A 16,624-nucleotide genomic window follows, 5' to 3' on the forward strand; every position below is an offset into this window, starting at 1 on the left:
GAACTCACCTGGTAGCCCAGGCTGGCCTCGAACTCACAGAGATCCGCCTATCTCTGCCTCCCGAGTGCTGGGATTAAAGTCGTGCGCCACCACCGCCCAGCCACATAGCCCAATTTGTATCATAAATAATATGTTTATATTTGAGAATAGAGTGGCAGAATGAACAAATTATAAGATCATATTGTAAACTATTAATAGTGGAAAAAAAATTGTATGATGTCTGTTTCTCATGAGTAGGAAAATGTAGTAATGGTGGCTTTTAGGGAAACTTAAGTAGTTTCTTTTATGCAAACATATGAGAAACAACTGAAACCAGATTTCCCAGGGGATTTGAATGTATCTGTTTGTGTTTTACTATTACCAAACAGAAAGACAGTGTGACTTATAAGGAACAAAATCCACTTGGTTCACTGTGCAGGCTGGACAGTTCAACATCCACAGTCTATATTAAGGGAAGCACTTCTTACCACATTAGCCTTGGCCTTCAGAAGCAAACCACCACAGAGGTATCCTGAGGAAAAGGAAACAATAGGAAAGGAAAGAGAGAGCTCCAGAGGGAGGGAGGGAGGCAGAAAGAAGGAGCGAGAGGAAGAGAGAGGGAACTGATGCTCCAGGGAATTTTATTATTGCTATTTTCTGAATAATTGTCCTTGTGATATTTTAAAATATACATTCCACTGACTAGGGAAATAATACAATGTCTGCCTCAACATCATAATAGTAGGAAAAGTTAAAGCTGTGCTCAATGCAGATACTGCTGAATAAACAGATGTACTGCAACAGGTCCTTCAGGATCTGCTTCTCTTTCTTAAAAAATAAGCCCTATGAGCACACCAAAGGCCTGCGCTTAAAGTATCTATTATGACTTTGCATATTACTGCCATCTTAAGGAACAGACCATAAAATTTCTACACATACTTTGAGGCACCTTGATTGTCCAACAATAAGTGAGTTTACAGTACTATTATTGAAAAAAAATAAACGGCTAAAAATGTCTTCATTGACTATCACATCTAGAATGAGTCCATGAGACTAGATGAAATGATTGATACTTATTTAATTTGGTAAATACAGTGTTGAGAAATAACATGGAAGATAAGTTTGTATGCACAGTAGAATACTTAGATAACATCTAAAACAAAAATTTTATTTCATGAAATATCACCATTGTTCCTACCTTATCCAACCTCCATATCCAATCGCTGTCAATAATGTTAAATATGATCACTGAGAAAATTGCAAGATGGAAAGCAATAGGAACTGGAAGGAATATAAAAAATTACTTATAGATCATTAGTTCCTTACCCAATCTTACTTTACATATGCTTTTCTGTGATATTTTGAGTATAATAATTTTTCATCTCTAGTCCTAGAGGTTAAAAATCAAATTATTTTTAATCTTACATGTTTGTGAATTAAATCTTTCCAGAAGAATGAAACTCCTTATATTGTTGATGTTCATGATTGCAAATTTTATTTTCTTTTGCTGGTGCATGATTCTAGAATGAATGATATTTAGGTGTTCTTAGAATGAGGCACTTCTGAAATATTCCTAAAGATAAAGATGCGAATAATGTTTGATATATTCAAGGCATTCTGAATAACTCAAAATTACAAAAAGTCTCTATTATTTGCACTTGTGGTGAGTACTTTTCATCAGCATTTTTTTTTGAGACTTGGTTTTACTGTGTAGCATTGGATAAACTGGAACTCATTGTGTAGACTAAATTGGCCTCAAACTCACAGCAATCCACCTGCCTCTGCTTCCTGTGTACTGGGTTTAAAATTATGCGCAACTCTACACAGCCCTTCATCAGCGTGTTTGAGAAGCTGCCTTGGTACTGTCTATGTTGATATTATGTAGTGATCTGGGATTCCTTAGCCAGAGGTTTATCTTAATGATCTAAACAGCAGTTTTTGCTTAAAATAGTGTTAAATTTCAACATTACGTTTTAAACAGAAAAGTAATATAAAACAATAATTTAGCAGTCTTACCAGCAGTTGTCTCCTCAGCACTGTTTCTTTTAAGGTGGTACATCTCTCAATACAATTTTATATTTACAGGGTCCTCCTGGTGCTCCGGGTTCAGAAGGAAGGCAAGGCGAAAAAGGTGCTAAGGTAAAACATGTAGAAGAGATGTTATGCCGTTCGTGCATGGAAAGGTGTCCATGTCAACACATTAAATGATAACATGTACCTATCATTATTAATGTACCCATATGTTTCATTTTCAAACAGGGAGAAGCTGGTGCTGAAGGGCCTCCTGGGAAAACTGGTCCTGTTGGACCTCAGGGTCCATCTGGAAAGCCTGGTCCTGAAGGTCTTCGAGGCATCCCTGGTCCTGTGGTGAGCATCTGTGCTAAGAGGGACTGCTGTGAAAATTACTTTAAATTTCAATATCTATAAATTAAAATGCTTGTGAGATTGTTGCTTCATAACTTATATTATGCTTTATGGAAATCCAGTGTTTCTATAGATGTTACTAAGTGACAGTTTAAATAACTTAATAATACATTTAAAAATATTTAAGTATTTCAATTATTTTTGATTTTATGGTAGAGTTCTAATTTACTAAAACAGAAGAAAACAAAGTGCTAAAGTCACAGTGATAAAAGATTTTGTATACATATCTTTGTATATATCTGTGGATTTGTATGTGTTTATATAACTATATGTACATGTATACATGAGTATATGTGTATACACAGGAACAGAGAATTAAAGAAGAAAACAACCTTACAGTATTTGTGTGTTTTGAGGGGGTACAATTTACAGATGCAACTTCTTTTCTCTCTGTACATCCAACATTAAAAGTAATAAATATTGTCTTGGTTAGCAAAGTTTCATTTTCTTTTATGTAGGGAGAACAAGGACTCCCCGGTGCTGCTGGCCAAGATGGGCCACCTGGTCCGCTGGTGAGTGACATTTTTCATTATTTATAGAGGATTTCCTAAATAAAATTGTTTGTGAGCTAGAATTTGTGAGTGCTATCTTATGAAGAGGTTTCTACTTTTCCAGAGAGAATATTACACGTTCAAGGAAGAAAAAAATAGCATGTTAAATATGCCACTTGGCTCAGAGAATATTCCTCCTTCGTGCCCCTTAGAAGAAAAACTGTATTTTCTATTCTGAAGGAAATACTGTGAAAAGTGCAAGCAGTTATTTTCTCGGTGCAGACAGTTCCCCAAAGTGCATGTGATTAAACTTCATTTCTGGGCCCTCATGTATAGAGAAACGTCGGCATACAAAGGTGATAGCTGCCCAGATAGATGGTTTTCCTTTTGAGATAAATAGGTTCAGAAACAGGACATTATCCTGGGCTCTAAAAGAGCATGTGATTGTTTTTATGATGAAGTTGGACAGTGAATTCCACATATAAAGAGCGTGCTTAATAAAAGCACTAAAGCATGGGCTCCCCTCACATCTTATGGTCCGAAGTTGTTCTTGATACAATATGGACATGAAGTGATAGTGAAAACATGTCCTTTAAAATCATTGTTTACCAAGTCTCTTTCATTTACAAATTGACTCAATTGGTACAGGTTTTTAAACATCGATTTTTACATAACTGTGTCTGAAATATTAATCAAAGAAGTAAACAGTATTCACAACAAGGGAATATGATACAGTTTACTTTAAATAACCAAATTCTTTCTTAAAGTAATTTTAACTTTTATTGCATTTCTCTTATCCTAAACATAGTTTTTACTTAGGATATATACGTATGCAGCAAGCATAAAAATTGGAACCACACTCTAATTATTTAGCTATCCCTTTTATTAAGGAAGCCACAAATAATATCATAGCCACAATAAAATTCATGTGTTAAAATCTTTTGAAACTCACACTGGAGAAGTTAGATTGCTTATTCAGTAACTGGATAACTGTTGTCAAGTCCTTAATTGACTTGATGCAGGAGATTACTAGTTATCTACTCTATACATAATCTCATTATCATAGAAATTGAGCCCTGGATGAAGCTGGGTAAGCTCTAGGTCTGCATGGCTATTTAGGAAATATTCTCCTCTGATGTGGTAAAGTCCTAACTGCAGATTCAGAGTCTGGTAGGAAAATGCTTTCCCTAAATATCACCCTAAAATTTACCTGGGTTCTTTTTCTTCCCTGTAATGTTAGATTTTCCAATAAGCATTCTGACCTTTCAGCAGATGAAATAGAAGCACATTGCTGGAGATTTCCTTTAGCTAATGTTAAAAATAAAACCATCAGACACACCAGCTGATTAAAGTCTGCAAAATTTGTATTTCTAATGCTTAAGCAAATGTGAGTTTACAGTATAAGAAGGATGAACAATTCAAATCCTTTCTGGAAAACTGCAATGGTAAGCATTAGGGGGGCCCAACACACACGTACTCATTCCCTGGCTGCTGGTTTCATTTGGGAATGTTATGATGTGAATATATTACATATAGCTTTTTCATAACTTCAATCAGTCTGATATCTGGAAAATGCTACTTAGTCCTCAGCAGAAGAGAGCAAGGAGAGAAGGCATCTGCAGAACGCCGTATATAATGAGCTTTTCTACTCAGCTAAAAATGATTTATTTTAGAAGTAACATGTTTTAATAAGAGTGAGAAATATTATTACAGATACAGGTTAAACTTACCCACTCTCAAGGCAAGCACATTGTTTAAATAAATTACCAATCTTATGTGCTTGTGGGATGACATTAGGATCCATGCTCCTTCTCCATCCAACCTCTATATTTCACAGGGAGAATAGTAAAGGCAGCTGTCCCTATCCCATAAAATGATATTAAGTTTAACTAAAGTTAACAGAGATGATATTTTCCTCCTAATAGGTTTTTATGTTTATTAGATGAGCTCTTTGTAAAGCATTTACAAAACTAATGGATAGCAATACCACTGAATAAAGAATTATCAAATGAAGGAAATAATTATAACTATTTCTAAATGATCAGCGTTACATTTTCAGTGAGTGTGACTAATTAGTACCTAAAATCACATTTATGTATAGCTAATACTCTGGACTAGAAGTTGCTGACAAGGCAAATGAAACTATTCTTAGAGCAGCTACAATGTAGCTCAGTGAGTCCCAGGCAAACAGAGGATGTCATTCTCAGATCACCTGTGTGTTGGCTTCCATTTACTAAGAAAGCAGAGAGGCTTAAGTGAGGATAAATTATGTGGGAGATGAGACTAAAATATTTGAAAGTTCGGACAGATTTGCATTGGATTTAAAAAATAGTCCATGTGAAATGTATATGAATATTTCTTTATTCAAATTATGTTTTCCTCCTAGCTACAAAGACATTCACACTCACATCCAAGACTATGTAGGTAGATCTCCACAACTAACTCCCTATAAAGTCTTTTCTTCTTGAAGCTGCCTAAAACTTCCTATACAGAAATGTTTGACCACAGATCTTATCAGAGCGTTCCTGTTTTGTTTTCTTAAAAACCACCACCACTACCACCACCACCACCACCAACAACAACAACAGCAGCAACAACAAAAACTTCTGTTTTTTAACTTCATTTTGAAATGGGTAATATCTTTACATAGTCTAGGTTGGCCTTAATTTTGCTATGTAGCTCAGAGTAGCTTTGATTTGAGACCTTGCCTCAGACCCCAGGTACTATATTTCAAAAGTGACTCTTTGTGCTCAGCTATAAAACTAAGTTTTTGTGATAATCTATAACTTGAATCTGTATGTATCCTCTCTGTATCTCTCTCTCTCTCTCTCTCTCTCTCTCTCTCTATATATATATATATATATATATATATATATATATTTCTCTCTCTAATACATTTCTTTTATATATATATATATATATATATATATATATAGAGAGAGAGAGAGAGAGAGAGATATCAACACACATACACACAGTTAAAATTACTCCACAGAATTCAAAACAAATACATAGCAGATATGAATCTAACAGAAAACTGAAAAGACAACGATGAGACTGTTTTTTTTATAAGTAGAATTACCTCTTGAGCAATCAAGAAGTCTTAAAACAAAGAATGTTGAATAAATTCAGATGTCCATTTTAAGATCACAGTTAACATTGTTAAATAATTTAAACAGCATGTTTACAAGCATAATTAATGTTATAGTAGTTGTAAAATTTTTGTTACATATTTTTTATATTAAACACCTATTCATTTCAGTGATACTATAAAACTACTCCGTTTTATTTTCTGTCAATTTTAATATCATAAATATCTTCTTTTCAGAAAATTATAAATACCTGACAGCATCAATTTTTAAGCCTACAAACCTAAAGAGAAGGGAGATGGGTTACTGAATCATAGTTTAATTTGTTTTCTTTGATGTTTCACATAAACTCTGTAACAGGGTTGCAATACGTGGCATTCTGTAGTGATTAAATGTGTTTAAATGTGCAGATATTTGATTTTTTTTTAATTTAGCACTACTTCTTACTATTATCATCTGAGCCACATTTGAGGTGTACAGTTCTCTTAAAACCCAATGCTCTACAGCTGTGAATTGTAGGTCAAGGCAGGTATTTCACAGGGCATAACAGTTCAGGGTGGAGTATTCCCTTGTATATTTTGAATGTTTATGAATGCATGGTTGCTGTTTTACTTTTCTCTTTATTGCTTATGAATTATGTATTTCCCGAAGGGCTTTCCATTTACAATATCCTGAAGAGGAAATAACCGAGAATAAACACTTGGAATCATATTTTTCTATGCAGAGTTTAATCTCTTCCATACAAAAAGAGAGAGAGATCTATAACTGTGTTCACTGTCATAACATTACTAATTTTTGTTTCCAGTCACTGAAAACATAAGTCTGATTTGGATTAACAATATCATATCCATCATGGTTTGTAATTTTCTAGGATCTTATTAATGTAGAATAATGTTCTTTACCTCTAAACTCCTCCATGAACAGTATTTATAGAAAAATTTAAAAATGAATTTAACATTCAATGTCTAATACATTTCTTCTTAAACCTGAGGAATTATATTTGTTAGAATTTCCCCTCAGTTACGATGGAGTAAGAAATTTGTGATAACATTTGCATTGTGCTTTGCTATTTATTTAGGGAGATTTTAAGCTAGATTCTTCTTTCATTATGTTAACATTAACATATTTTTATTTTTAAATATGGTGAATAATCTCAGGAGTGGAAGGTCTTGGACTTGGACATGTGTGACTTTAACAATGGTTGAGCTGTGGGTGCCCAGTGATTGGCACGTCATTTTCCCTCTGATAGAACAATTTTTTATAAATCATCTCATGGGCCTGATAGACTGAATATAAAATGAGAAAGGAAGAAATATGGCCCCTTTTCATAGTTTCAATGTATAGACAATGTGCTGACTTTTGACTGGCATGTGTCAGGTTTAACCAGGACTCTTAGTGGTTTCTGCTACTTGAACACATGTGTGGTCCTTTATTGCAATCGTCTTTGTTAGAACTGCTTATTCATACTTTTATACCTCTTCCTTCTAACACTGAGTGTGCTACTCATGCCAGTGTTCCCACAAGATCGGTTATTTAGTGATTTCTCTGACCCATGTACATTGTTTCTTTAAACATGTGCTGCTGGGGGTTCATGTAAAGCCATTTTAAAAGTGGGCTATATTGTTTGGGGAGTCACTTGGACTTCTGACAAACCATTTGAAAAGTGCTTAATTTTGACTGAGATTTTGTTAGTCTGTGGTTCATTTGGGTTATCATAGTCAAGCTAAGTGCCTAACTCATTCACACACATACACACACACACACACACACACAAACACACACACACACACACACACACACACACACACGAAGTGTGAGAGAATTGGTAAGATATAGGTGATATGAAGTGGGAAACAGAGTAACAGATAATGAGCTCCAATGAGGAGGAGGGAGGGAGATCAGTACCATCAGTACCGAAGGAAGAGAGGGGACAAATAACGCCAAAAAAACCTCAAGGAATCAAATAAATAATCCTTTCCTTCAACCCCCTCCTGACAGCATCTGTTTTCTCAACAGTTTCACTTTCAGTGGTTCAGAAAATATGCAGATTTTTTACTAACTCAAACTGTTCATAACAATGTCTGAATTTTAAATTTGAGAACACCTCGTTTGTATATAAGGTTTATCCCATGCTTATCAATTTGAACATCTCTATGATGTAAGCTGTTAGTTGCTAACATGATGTCACACTTTTCTTGGAATATTTACTTAAATAGATAAATGTCATAGTTTTGTGCTATGAAATGTTAACATTTTGAATGAGATAAATTAGTATAGAAGTACTTTTCTTTATATTTCAATTCCTGTCTCTAAAGTAAAATATTTAGTTTAGAAATTATACTTGATATGCATTTTGGGAAGTATAAAAGAAAAGGCTAATAGTATTCATTGTTAAAATAGTTTCAAAAGTTGAAGAATTTGGGAGAGGCCTTCAATAAACGATTAGGAATGAACTCCAATTACTTCAGTGATGAAGAAAACCCTACATTTTATGTGTGTTCTTTGCACTGTAATGGAAGAAGAAAATAATGTTGGGTCAAGTCTATAGACTTTAGGTCGAGTCCTTGTATTTTCCTATCAGGTTTGTAAGCTCATATCTGCTTCTTTGTTTAAAAAAGGAATTGTATTACATTGATTATTTCCAAAACTCTGGTGGTTTCTAAGGCTTACAATAATCTATAGCAAAACTGAAGCATACCATTCCTCTTGACTTTGTCATGTAGCAACCTCATTGATATATTGGCCCTGTGACCTTCCAACCCAATGCATCCACTTGATCTTTCTAGAGTCCTTAGTTTGCAAGCATTTTAATCACAATAAACTTTTAAGGCAAAGAAAAATAGTCAAGTATCAATATTCTAAAATATAGATGCACTCGAAGCACTCTATTACAATTTGCTAAAACCATTTCTGGCTCACAAGTAAGAAATTCCAATTAAGATTTGAGAAGTTTGTACATTTCTTTTTATTCCTTAATTCTGTTCAGTAAATTCTTATAATGAATATTGTTTTCACTCATTCTCCTGTCTGATATGCATGAGCCTTTTCTTTCTTTAAATTTTTGGAATCTGATTCAGTGCACTTCCTTTGTGACTCACCTTTAATGATTTGCTAAATTGCCTTGCCATTCTTTAACATATATTGCATTACCTTGCTGAGTAACTCTTCTCCTTGGTGATTTTCACCACTCTGAGAAGTAGTTCAATAGGCTAAGAGAATGTTGGGCATTTTCAGACTCCTGGATTTGAATTGCATGCCAGTTCTTATAACTTAAGTGACTCTTCCTAACATGTTAACAGGATGAAAAAACTACTTTGTTATTATTGCTGTGAATATTGAAGATGTAGGATTAAATTATATTGGGATCATTGACTATCTTAGTATATCTTTCTCTCCAGAGATCACAGTATATCTGCTTATATTTAAGAGTATAAACAGAACTTGAAGTAAGAATTCAGAGACTTAGCAATAGCCTTTATGATTTCAAGTTAGTATACCAGAAGTCATCTTTTAATTCTCTACAGGATTAGTTACCATTCCTAGTCATCCCAATATACTTGTTACTCAAAAACAACAACATAATATTTATCTGATTTTTTCTGTGTTTTCAAATGTCTCTTGATTATTAAAATCTTGAATTATTTTTTTAATTTTACTGAAAATATTGGAACCTTTACAATTAGAGTTTACCATAGAAGTATTTATGCATATATAATTTGTAAATCTATTCTGCTTCAATTATTATAACTAATAATTTATGATTTCTTCTCAGATGAGAATTCATATGTTTTATTATTTCAAATTATATAGTCAAAATTATCAGTATTATGATTACTCACTAACTCCATGATATTTTAAGACCATGAATTTCTCTACAGTCTAACAAATTTCTCTAACAAATGCAATAACACTAATCATAAGTAACCTTGACTGAACTCTGTATTTTAAAAAAAGAAAAAAAAACCTGCTCTACAACTCAAAATGTGAATTTTTAATGCATAGCCTTTTTTGGACATTGAGACACAATACTTGTGAGAAGCAACTTGGAAAAAGAAGGACTTATTTTAGCTCTAAGGTGCAATGCAGGGAAGACATAGTGACTGGAACCAGCTACTGTCTCTAATGCAGAAGCTGGTGGCAGCATGCTCAAATAAGGGAGGCTGAACAGGGAGCAGAGATGAGTCTATAGCCTATAGCCTTCCTGCCCATCCCTACAGTTCTGTGTGCGCACTAGGCCTAGAGTGAAGAGTTCTACAGCCTTCCAGAAGAACACCAGCAAATGGAAACAGAATCAAACACAGGCTCTGGTGGGGGATGTTTCATGTTCAAGCCGTAATGCCCATCCTCAATACATTTATTCATTTTCTGTGCATTCAGGGACCTCCTGGTTTACCTGGTCTCAAAGGTGACCCTGGCTCTAAGGGTGAAAAGGTAAGACTAAAAGAATGTGTTATTAGAACTTTGTAACAGTAATAGCAAATGTGATAACTTTCTCAGTCACTTAAAAGGCATTTTCAAACCCTACCACTGTCATTCTGATCATGAGTAAAGACAACAATTCTCAGATTCTCAAATGTATTTAGAGTAGAAAAGTATGCAGATAGTGTGAGAAAAAATGCTCCAGCATAAGTGCTGTTTCCTTTCAAGGATCCATTTTAGAAACTGTATGGAGATAGCATATGTTTATGCTAAATAACCCCCCCTCGCCCCGCAAATAGACTGAATAGCAGTGACCATTTTTTATGATTTTAAACATGAAAATAAACATTTTAAGCCAAAAATATTTTTCAAGTAATAATATGTTCTTCCAGAATTTATATTGTTTTACCACATAAGAAAACTGAGCCATTTGTGTAATGGAATTAGTATGGTTTGGATGGTTTTTATATCTCCAGAACTCTTCTAAGGACAAAACAGCCCTTGAAAAATAGGAAACATTTCATATTAAATGAGATGCTTACTAAAATAATGAATTATCTGGTTTTTATGTTTCCAATACTCCATTTGGACATTATTTTTTTAAGTTTATCACAAATGAAGCACTAATGATTATTATTCTTGTTCCTAGAAAATTCTTTATCAGTAATACTCCTGCACTTGTAAGCAGTAAATGGTCTGTTATATGAGATGGAGGTTCTGAACTTTAAATTTCATACAGAAGTGTTATTAAAAAATTCCTCCATTCTTTGATGATATTATGTTTCATGAATTTAATAATTAAATATTTTATGACTAGAATTTAATCATGGCTATAATGCATATTACTGAAGTTTGTTTACTTTCTTTTCTATAGGGACACCCTGGTTTAATTGGATTGATTGGTCCTCCTGGAGAACAAGGGGAAAAAGGTGACAGAGGACTCCCTGGGACTCAAGGTTCCCCAGGAGCCAAAGGGGATGGGGTGAGTACAGTGCAGACGGTTCTCCCCCTTCATTATATCAGCACCATCATAGCTGCACAATCGCACATTTTTTCATCATAATCATTGCAGTGCTTTAGGGCACTCTTATTGTATTCTGCTTTAACCTATGCTGTTTTTTAAATAGTTTAATAAATTAAAAATATGTTTTGTGTTAAAGTAATAAAAGATGCAATGCTGTAGATGTTTGCACATACTATTCTTGAATACACATCACATGCAAACCTTATTTTGAGAGCTATAGGGATGCCAAAATGTATGTCCATATGGTTTTCATGGTAGAGCCATAATGTGAAAGGCCTATATTGCAATGAATGGCAAAAAGTTTGGATTACCACAAAAAAAAGAGTCTCTTTTATTCATAATGAAAGATTCTTAGATATTTTTAAGTTTTCAGAGCTTTGTAATGGATGTGGCAAAACATGAAAATGAAATGAAATGAGAACCTAATTACGTTTGTTTGATGCTGTTTCTCTCCTAGGGCATCCCAGGTCCTGCTGGTCCCATAGGCCCTCCTGGTCCTCCAGGATTACCAGTAAGTTCAATAGAAAAGAAACATGAGGTAAAATGACAATCATGTCAGTGCAATCTATAGTCCACACTTCTACCTGGGTATTTGTCTTTGTGTTTTCTAGGGTCCTGCTGGCCCGAAGGGTAACAAAGGATCTTCTGTAAGTGCCTTTCTAATTTCCATATAATGCTCCATTATATGAAAGCCTGTTGGATTTCCTTCTCACTTCATAGATTCTCCTGTTTGCTTTCTAACAGGGACCTACTGGCCAGAAGGGTGACAGTGGTCTTCCAGGGCCTCCTGGGCCTCCAGTAAGTGTATATTAGCAAGAAAAATACTCTATTAATAGGCAAATGGGTGCAGGCAATTGTTTCTATGGAATTTCATAACAAAGGGAAAAACAAATTCTGCGTAACACATTGATTTTGTAAGAAAATGCAACTAGTTCCCTTAGGTAATCAATCTACATGTCAAGATTCATGTTTTAATTGATATCACTCCTAAATATAAAGATTTTTTAATTGTATACTATAATAAACATCAAATTTTCAAGATACACATCCTGGTCACATGAAATTAACAGAATATATGCCCACAGAAATATATTTATAACTGACTCCAGTTATAAAGATGAAAACTCAGATCCCATGGTGTTTTTACCTACTGCGTATGGTGATAGCGATACACGAAACAATAATAGTAAGTTCCATTGATTAGCAGTGACATTTTCCAAAGTGTTAGTATTAAAGTGTAGACCTATATATAAAAAAATCATATGATGTTTTTATGCTCAAGTGTCTCCAACTGTTTGTGTATTTCTTTAGTCAGACCACAGGGCCGAAGCTCAGCAGGCTGCCACTGTGGAGGCTTGGAATCCTAAAACAAAGTCTCACAGGCTTGGTTTCCTCTGAAAGCTGTGGGAAAAGGAGCTATTTTGAACTTCTAAGCTTATCCATGACATCCTTTTCCTACTCTTTCAACTTGCCCAGACCTGTGTTTCTGTGACCAATTTTTCTCATATGAACATCAGCATAATGCACTAGACCTCCCAAAGTGATTTCATCTTATTTAATTATATCTACAATCATTCAAGTTATGAGAAAGATTTCATTCTAAATTATTGAGCTTCAGGTCAGAAACACCATATGTACATATATGTTGGGCCCAAATTAACCAGTGATGATATGGATTAACAATTTGGTGTGGTTGAACTCTCACATAAGGGTAAATCCAAGTTGACAGCATTTACTTCCAGAATAATACAGAATAATATAAATCTATACATATTTGAATATGATATAGGGCAGATATTTTCAGTACTTCAGAAGCTATTACTGAATAAAATAGAAAAAATTTTGGATAAACTAAGAGCTTTGTACCAGTGTTCAAATCCCCAGAAATTCTGATATCTAGTTGTGGTAATGCTATATAAGTCAAGACTAATTTATTAAGTAACAGAGTGACCTATATAACATGTCAGCAAATTTCCAAAATATGTTAATTTACAGATCGTGTACCAGCAATGATCTGATTTGTATACCTACTGCAATATCTCTACTATGATCTTTTAAAAGAATTTACATAAATATATGTCTAAAAATCTTTTCATATATTAGGTATTATTTGTTTAGCTACTGATAGCTAACCCAAATAATTCCTAAAAAGAATATAATAAGTAGTAAGTAAATTCACAGAATATCCTCTTTTCTGAAATGATAATGTTGATGTCCATCCCCTTACAGGGTCCTCCTGGAGAAGTGATCCAGCCCTTACCTATCTTGTCACCCAAGAAGACAAGAAGACACACTGAAAGCATTCAGGCCGATGCAGGGGATAATATACTTGATTATGCAGATGGAATGGAGGAAATATTCGGTTCCCTCAATTCTCTGAAACAAGACATTGAACACATGAAATTTCCCATGGGCACACAGAATAATCCAGCACGAACATGTAAAGACCTGCAACTTAGCCATCCTGATTTCCCAGATGGTATGTCAACAAAGACTAAGCCAATGCCCTGAGTTACTCAGCCACTGAAGTGCCTTGTCAGCTCATTCATTTTTGTTAATATAATTAATAATGTCTCTAAATGAAACTAAACCAAATAACTATTACTTTCAGCCTTGTAGATGGAAAAAATAACTTATTTATCCCATGCAGTCCAAGAAATGCTTTGGAAAATCCTATGCAATATCATGTTTCATTAAACTTTGACAAGATTATTTTTGGATACTTATCATTAGCACAGATATATTTGACCATAAAAATGGCTAACAGCATAATATTATATGTGCACAAACATGCATGCAACTACATTTATTTCTAACTTACTGACTTAATGTTAACAACTAATCTTATATTAAAATGATTGCATTAATATTAACTAATACAGATATGTTAATATGATTTAGTGCATTAATCTGAATAATATTTATAAGTTAAGTAGCTTAACAGCTGAATATTTGATCCATGGAATTAGCAAATACAATATGTAAAAATAATAATGACTTGTGGCAAAAATTTAGTTTTCAGAGCTGGAGGGCATTAAAAACAGAGGATGCTCTTACAAAGGAGCTGGGCTCAGTTCTCAGCACCCACAGGATAGCTTACAACTGTCTGTAATTCCAGTTCCAGAGGATACTTGGAACTTCTTCTGGCCTCCACAAGAATCAGCATGCATAAATTGCACATACATATATTCAGACAAAACAACCATAGACATAAAATAAAACTAAATTTCTTTTTAACATCATTTTCCATTGATGCACACATAGCCAGACAGCTACAACCAATTCACTTAATAGTAATAATTCTTTACTGTGCATACCTGTAATGCCTTGTGTCTTTCCTATCTGAGGTATAACCAGTTTTGGATTTGATAAATAATTTGTAAAGTCATCTAATTAGTAAATTATTGAGTGGTAAATACTTACCCAAATTCTCGGTCTTTCACATTATTCTGAAGTATGCCCATCTGTCTTTTAGTCCCAGAAAATTATTGTTTTGCATGATTGATTTCAAATTAATATTAAAATCCATGTATATATTACTCAGTATTTCCAGAAAAGTCAAATATAATTCACAAGTAGCCCTATAAAAGAAAACCATCATAAAACCTTATTATCTTAAACATAGTTCATTAACACTAAAACATAGTAATTGGATCCTACATAAATGGGTATCCATGATTCTTAAATCAGTATTTACTTCAAAAGATATATTAGGTCCACTTAATAAAGAGATTTTTACTTTTAACTGGTATCATATAAGTAAAAAGGTGGTGTGATTTAGCTTAACATATGCTAGAAAATTGCTCTCCCTATTCTGTTTAAAATCAGTGACAATTAATAGGTTCCTGTTTGGTTCAGAGGACATCGAAATGATTATAAATGAATGTGACTATGCCATGCATGTTATACACCTCAGAGATCAATAAATGATTTAATCATGCAAAACTAATCACCAGGTGTAAAAATAAGAACCTCTGTTGAGTTATGAACCATGTATGATGTAGTAGAGCTGAAATGAAAAATACTGTAAATTCCTGAAATGTTGAGCCCCCTGTGGGCTATACTTTCCAATAATTTCTGTATAGAACCCCACTTCATTAATACTTTTGAGCACTAATTAAATGAGATTATCTTTATTTGTTACATATTTATGAGCATTACATACATTATTGAGAAGTGATTCTAACTACAGGTACTCATATTTGAATATAAAACTAATGGCTTGGAGATGATCCTCTAACTGTATAGATAGGAAAGCACAAGATAGCATAGTATGATATTTGTTATGAAAATACTATGCATGTATTGCAATAAGAAGATGGGTCTACTTGGGTTAAAGCAATGCTAGTAACTTTGAAGATTTTATTTTTTTCTGAAACCATAAAGAGATCACCAGTCATGCTAAGAATCAAAAGATTATTCCAGGAATTCTGTGGCAAACATTGGAAAAGCTATGATGAAGCAAGACCCTAATATTTTTTAAACCCCCCAAAATAACTCACTAAGACTAATCAGTGGTGAACAGCCAGCTAAGTGATATGTAGCAAATTAAAAGAACACAAAACAGGGTCAATGAAAGCTGGCTAAGGAGCTGATAGACTATTCTAGAGAAAAAAAAAAGATTATTTTGAAATTTACAGATAAAATAGTCTTAACTGAGAGACAAATTGAACATAGTACCTATGAGATATGAAACCATTAACATTCTAATGTTTTTATTTATTCTTTGTTTGCTTGGGTATTTTGCATATATATCTGTGCATCACATGCATACCTGATGCCACAGAGGCCAGAAGAAGGCAATGGATGCCTTGGGACTGGAGTTACAGAAGGTTATGTACCTCCATGTGGATGTTGGGAAATAAACTGAGATCATCTGGAAGAGCAGCCAGTGCTCTTAAGTGCTGAGCCACCTCTCCAGCCCTGATACTCAACCACTTTACTGAACAAATGTATCTTAAGAATTCATCCATTAATATATAATTATGAAGGATATTTAAGGACACTGTTAAAAGATGGAAAGAATTAGTACAAATTGAAAGAATTGATACAAATTTGTTGTCTATGTGGTTCAAAATTATATATCCCTAAAAGTATACAAGATATTAAAGATGGTGTGAGTTCTAAAATCATGGATTATTTTTGTTTACTTGTATGGTTTTCTTAATAATCTTGACTTGTGTCATATGTGAATGTAC

At 33.8% G+C, this 16,624-nt stretch overlaps 1 protein-coding gene across 1 annotated transcript in view; it reads left to right on the forward strand.

Moving 5' to 3' along the window:
* Col11a1 (collagen type XI alpha 1 chain) overlaps positions 1 to 16,624 on the forward strand; it is a 201,646-nt gene that overhangs the window by 178,049 nt on the left and 6,973 nt on the right. The window contains exons 55-63 of the mRNA XM_042279780.2: positions 2,065 to 2,118; positions 2,239 to 2,346; positions 2,862 to 2,915; positions 10,361 to 10,414; positions 11,277 to 11,384; positions 11,884 to 11,937; positions 12,038 to 12,073; positions 12,171 to 12,224; positions 13,656 to 13,905. Coding sequence (XP_042135714.1) covers positions 2,065 to 2,118; positions 2,239 to 2,346; positions 2,862 to 2,915; positions 10,361 to 10,414; positions 11,277 to 11,384; positions 11,884 to 11,937; positions 12,038 to 12,073; positions 12,171 to 12,224; positions 13,656 to 13,905 — 772 coding nt within the window. The remainder of the gene's footprint in view (positions 1 to 2,064; positions 2,119 to 2,238; positions 2,347 to 2,861; positions 2,916 to 10,360; positions 10,415 to 11,276; positions 11,385 to 11,883; positions 11,938 to 12,037; positions 12,074 to 12,170; positions 12,225 to 13,655; positions 13,906 to 16,624) is intronic.

Source organism: Peromyscus maniculatus, chromosome 6, assembly GCF_049852395.1.
Source record: "Peromyscus maniculatus bairdii isolate BWxNUB_F1_BW_parent chromosome 6, HU_Pman_BW_mat_3.1, whole genome shotgun sequence".
Taxonomy (NCBI): domain Eukaryota; kingdom Metazoa; phylum Chordata; class Mammalia; order Rodentia; family Cricetidae; genus Peromyscus; species Peromyscus maniculatus.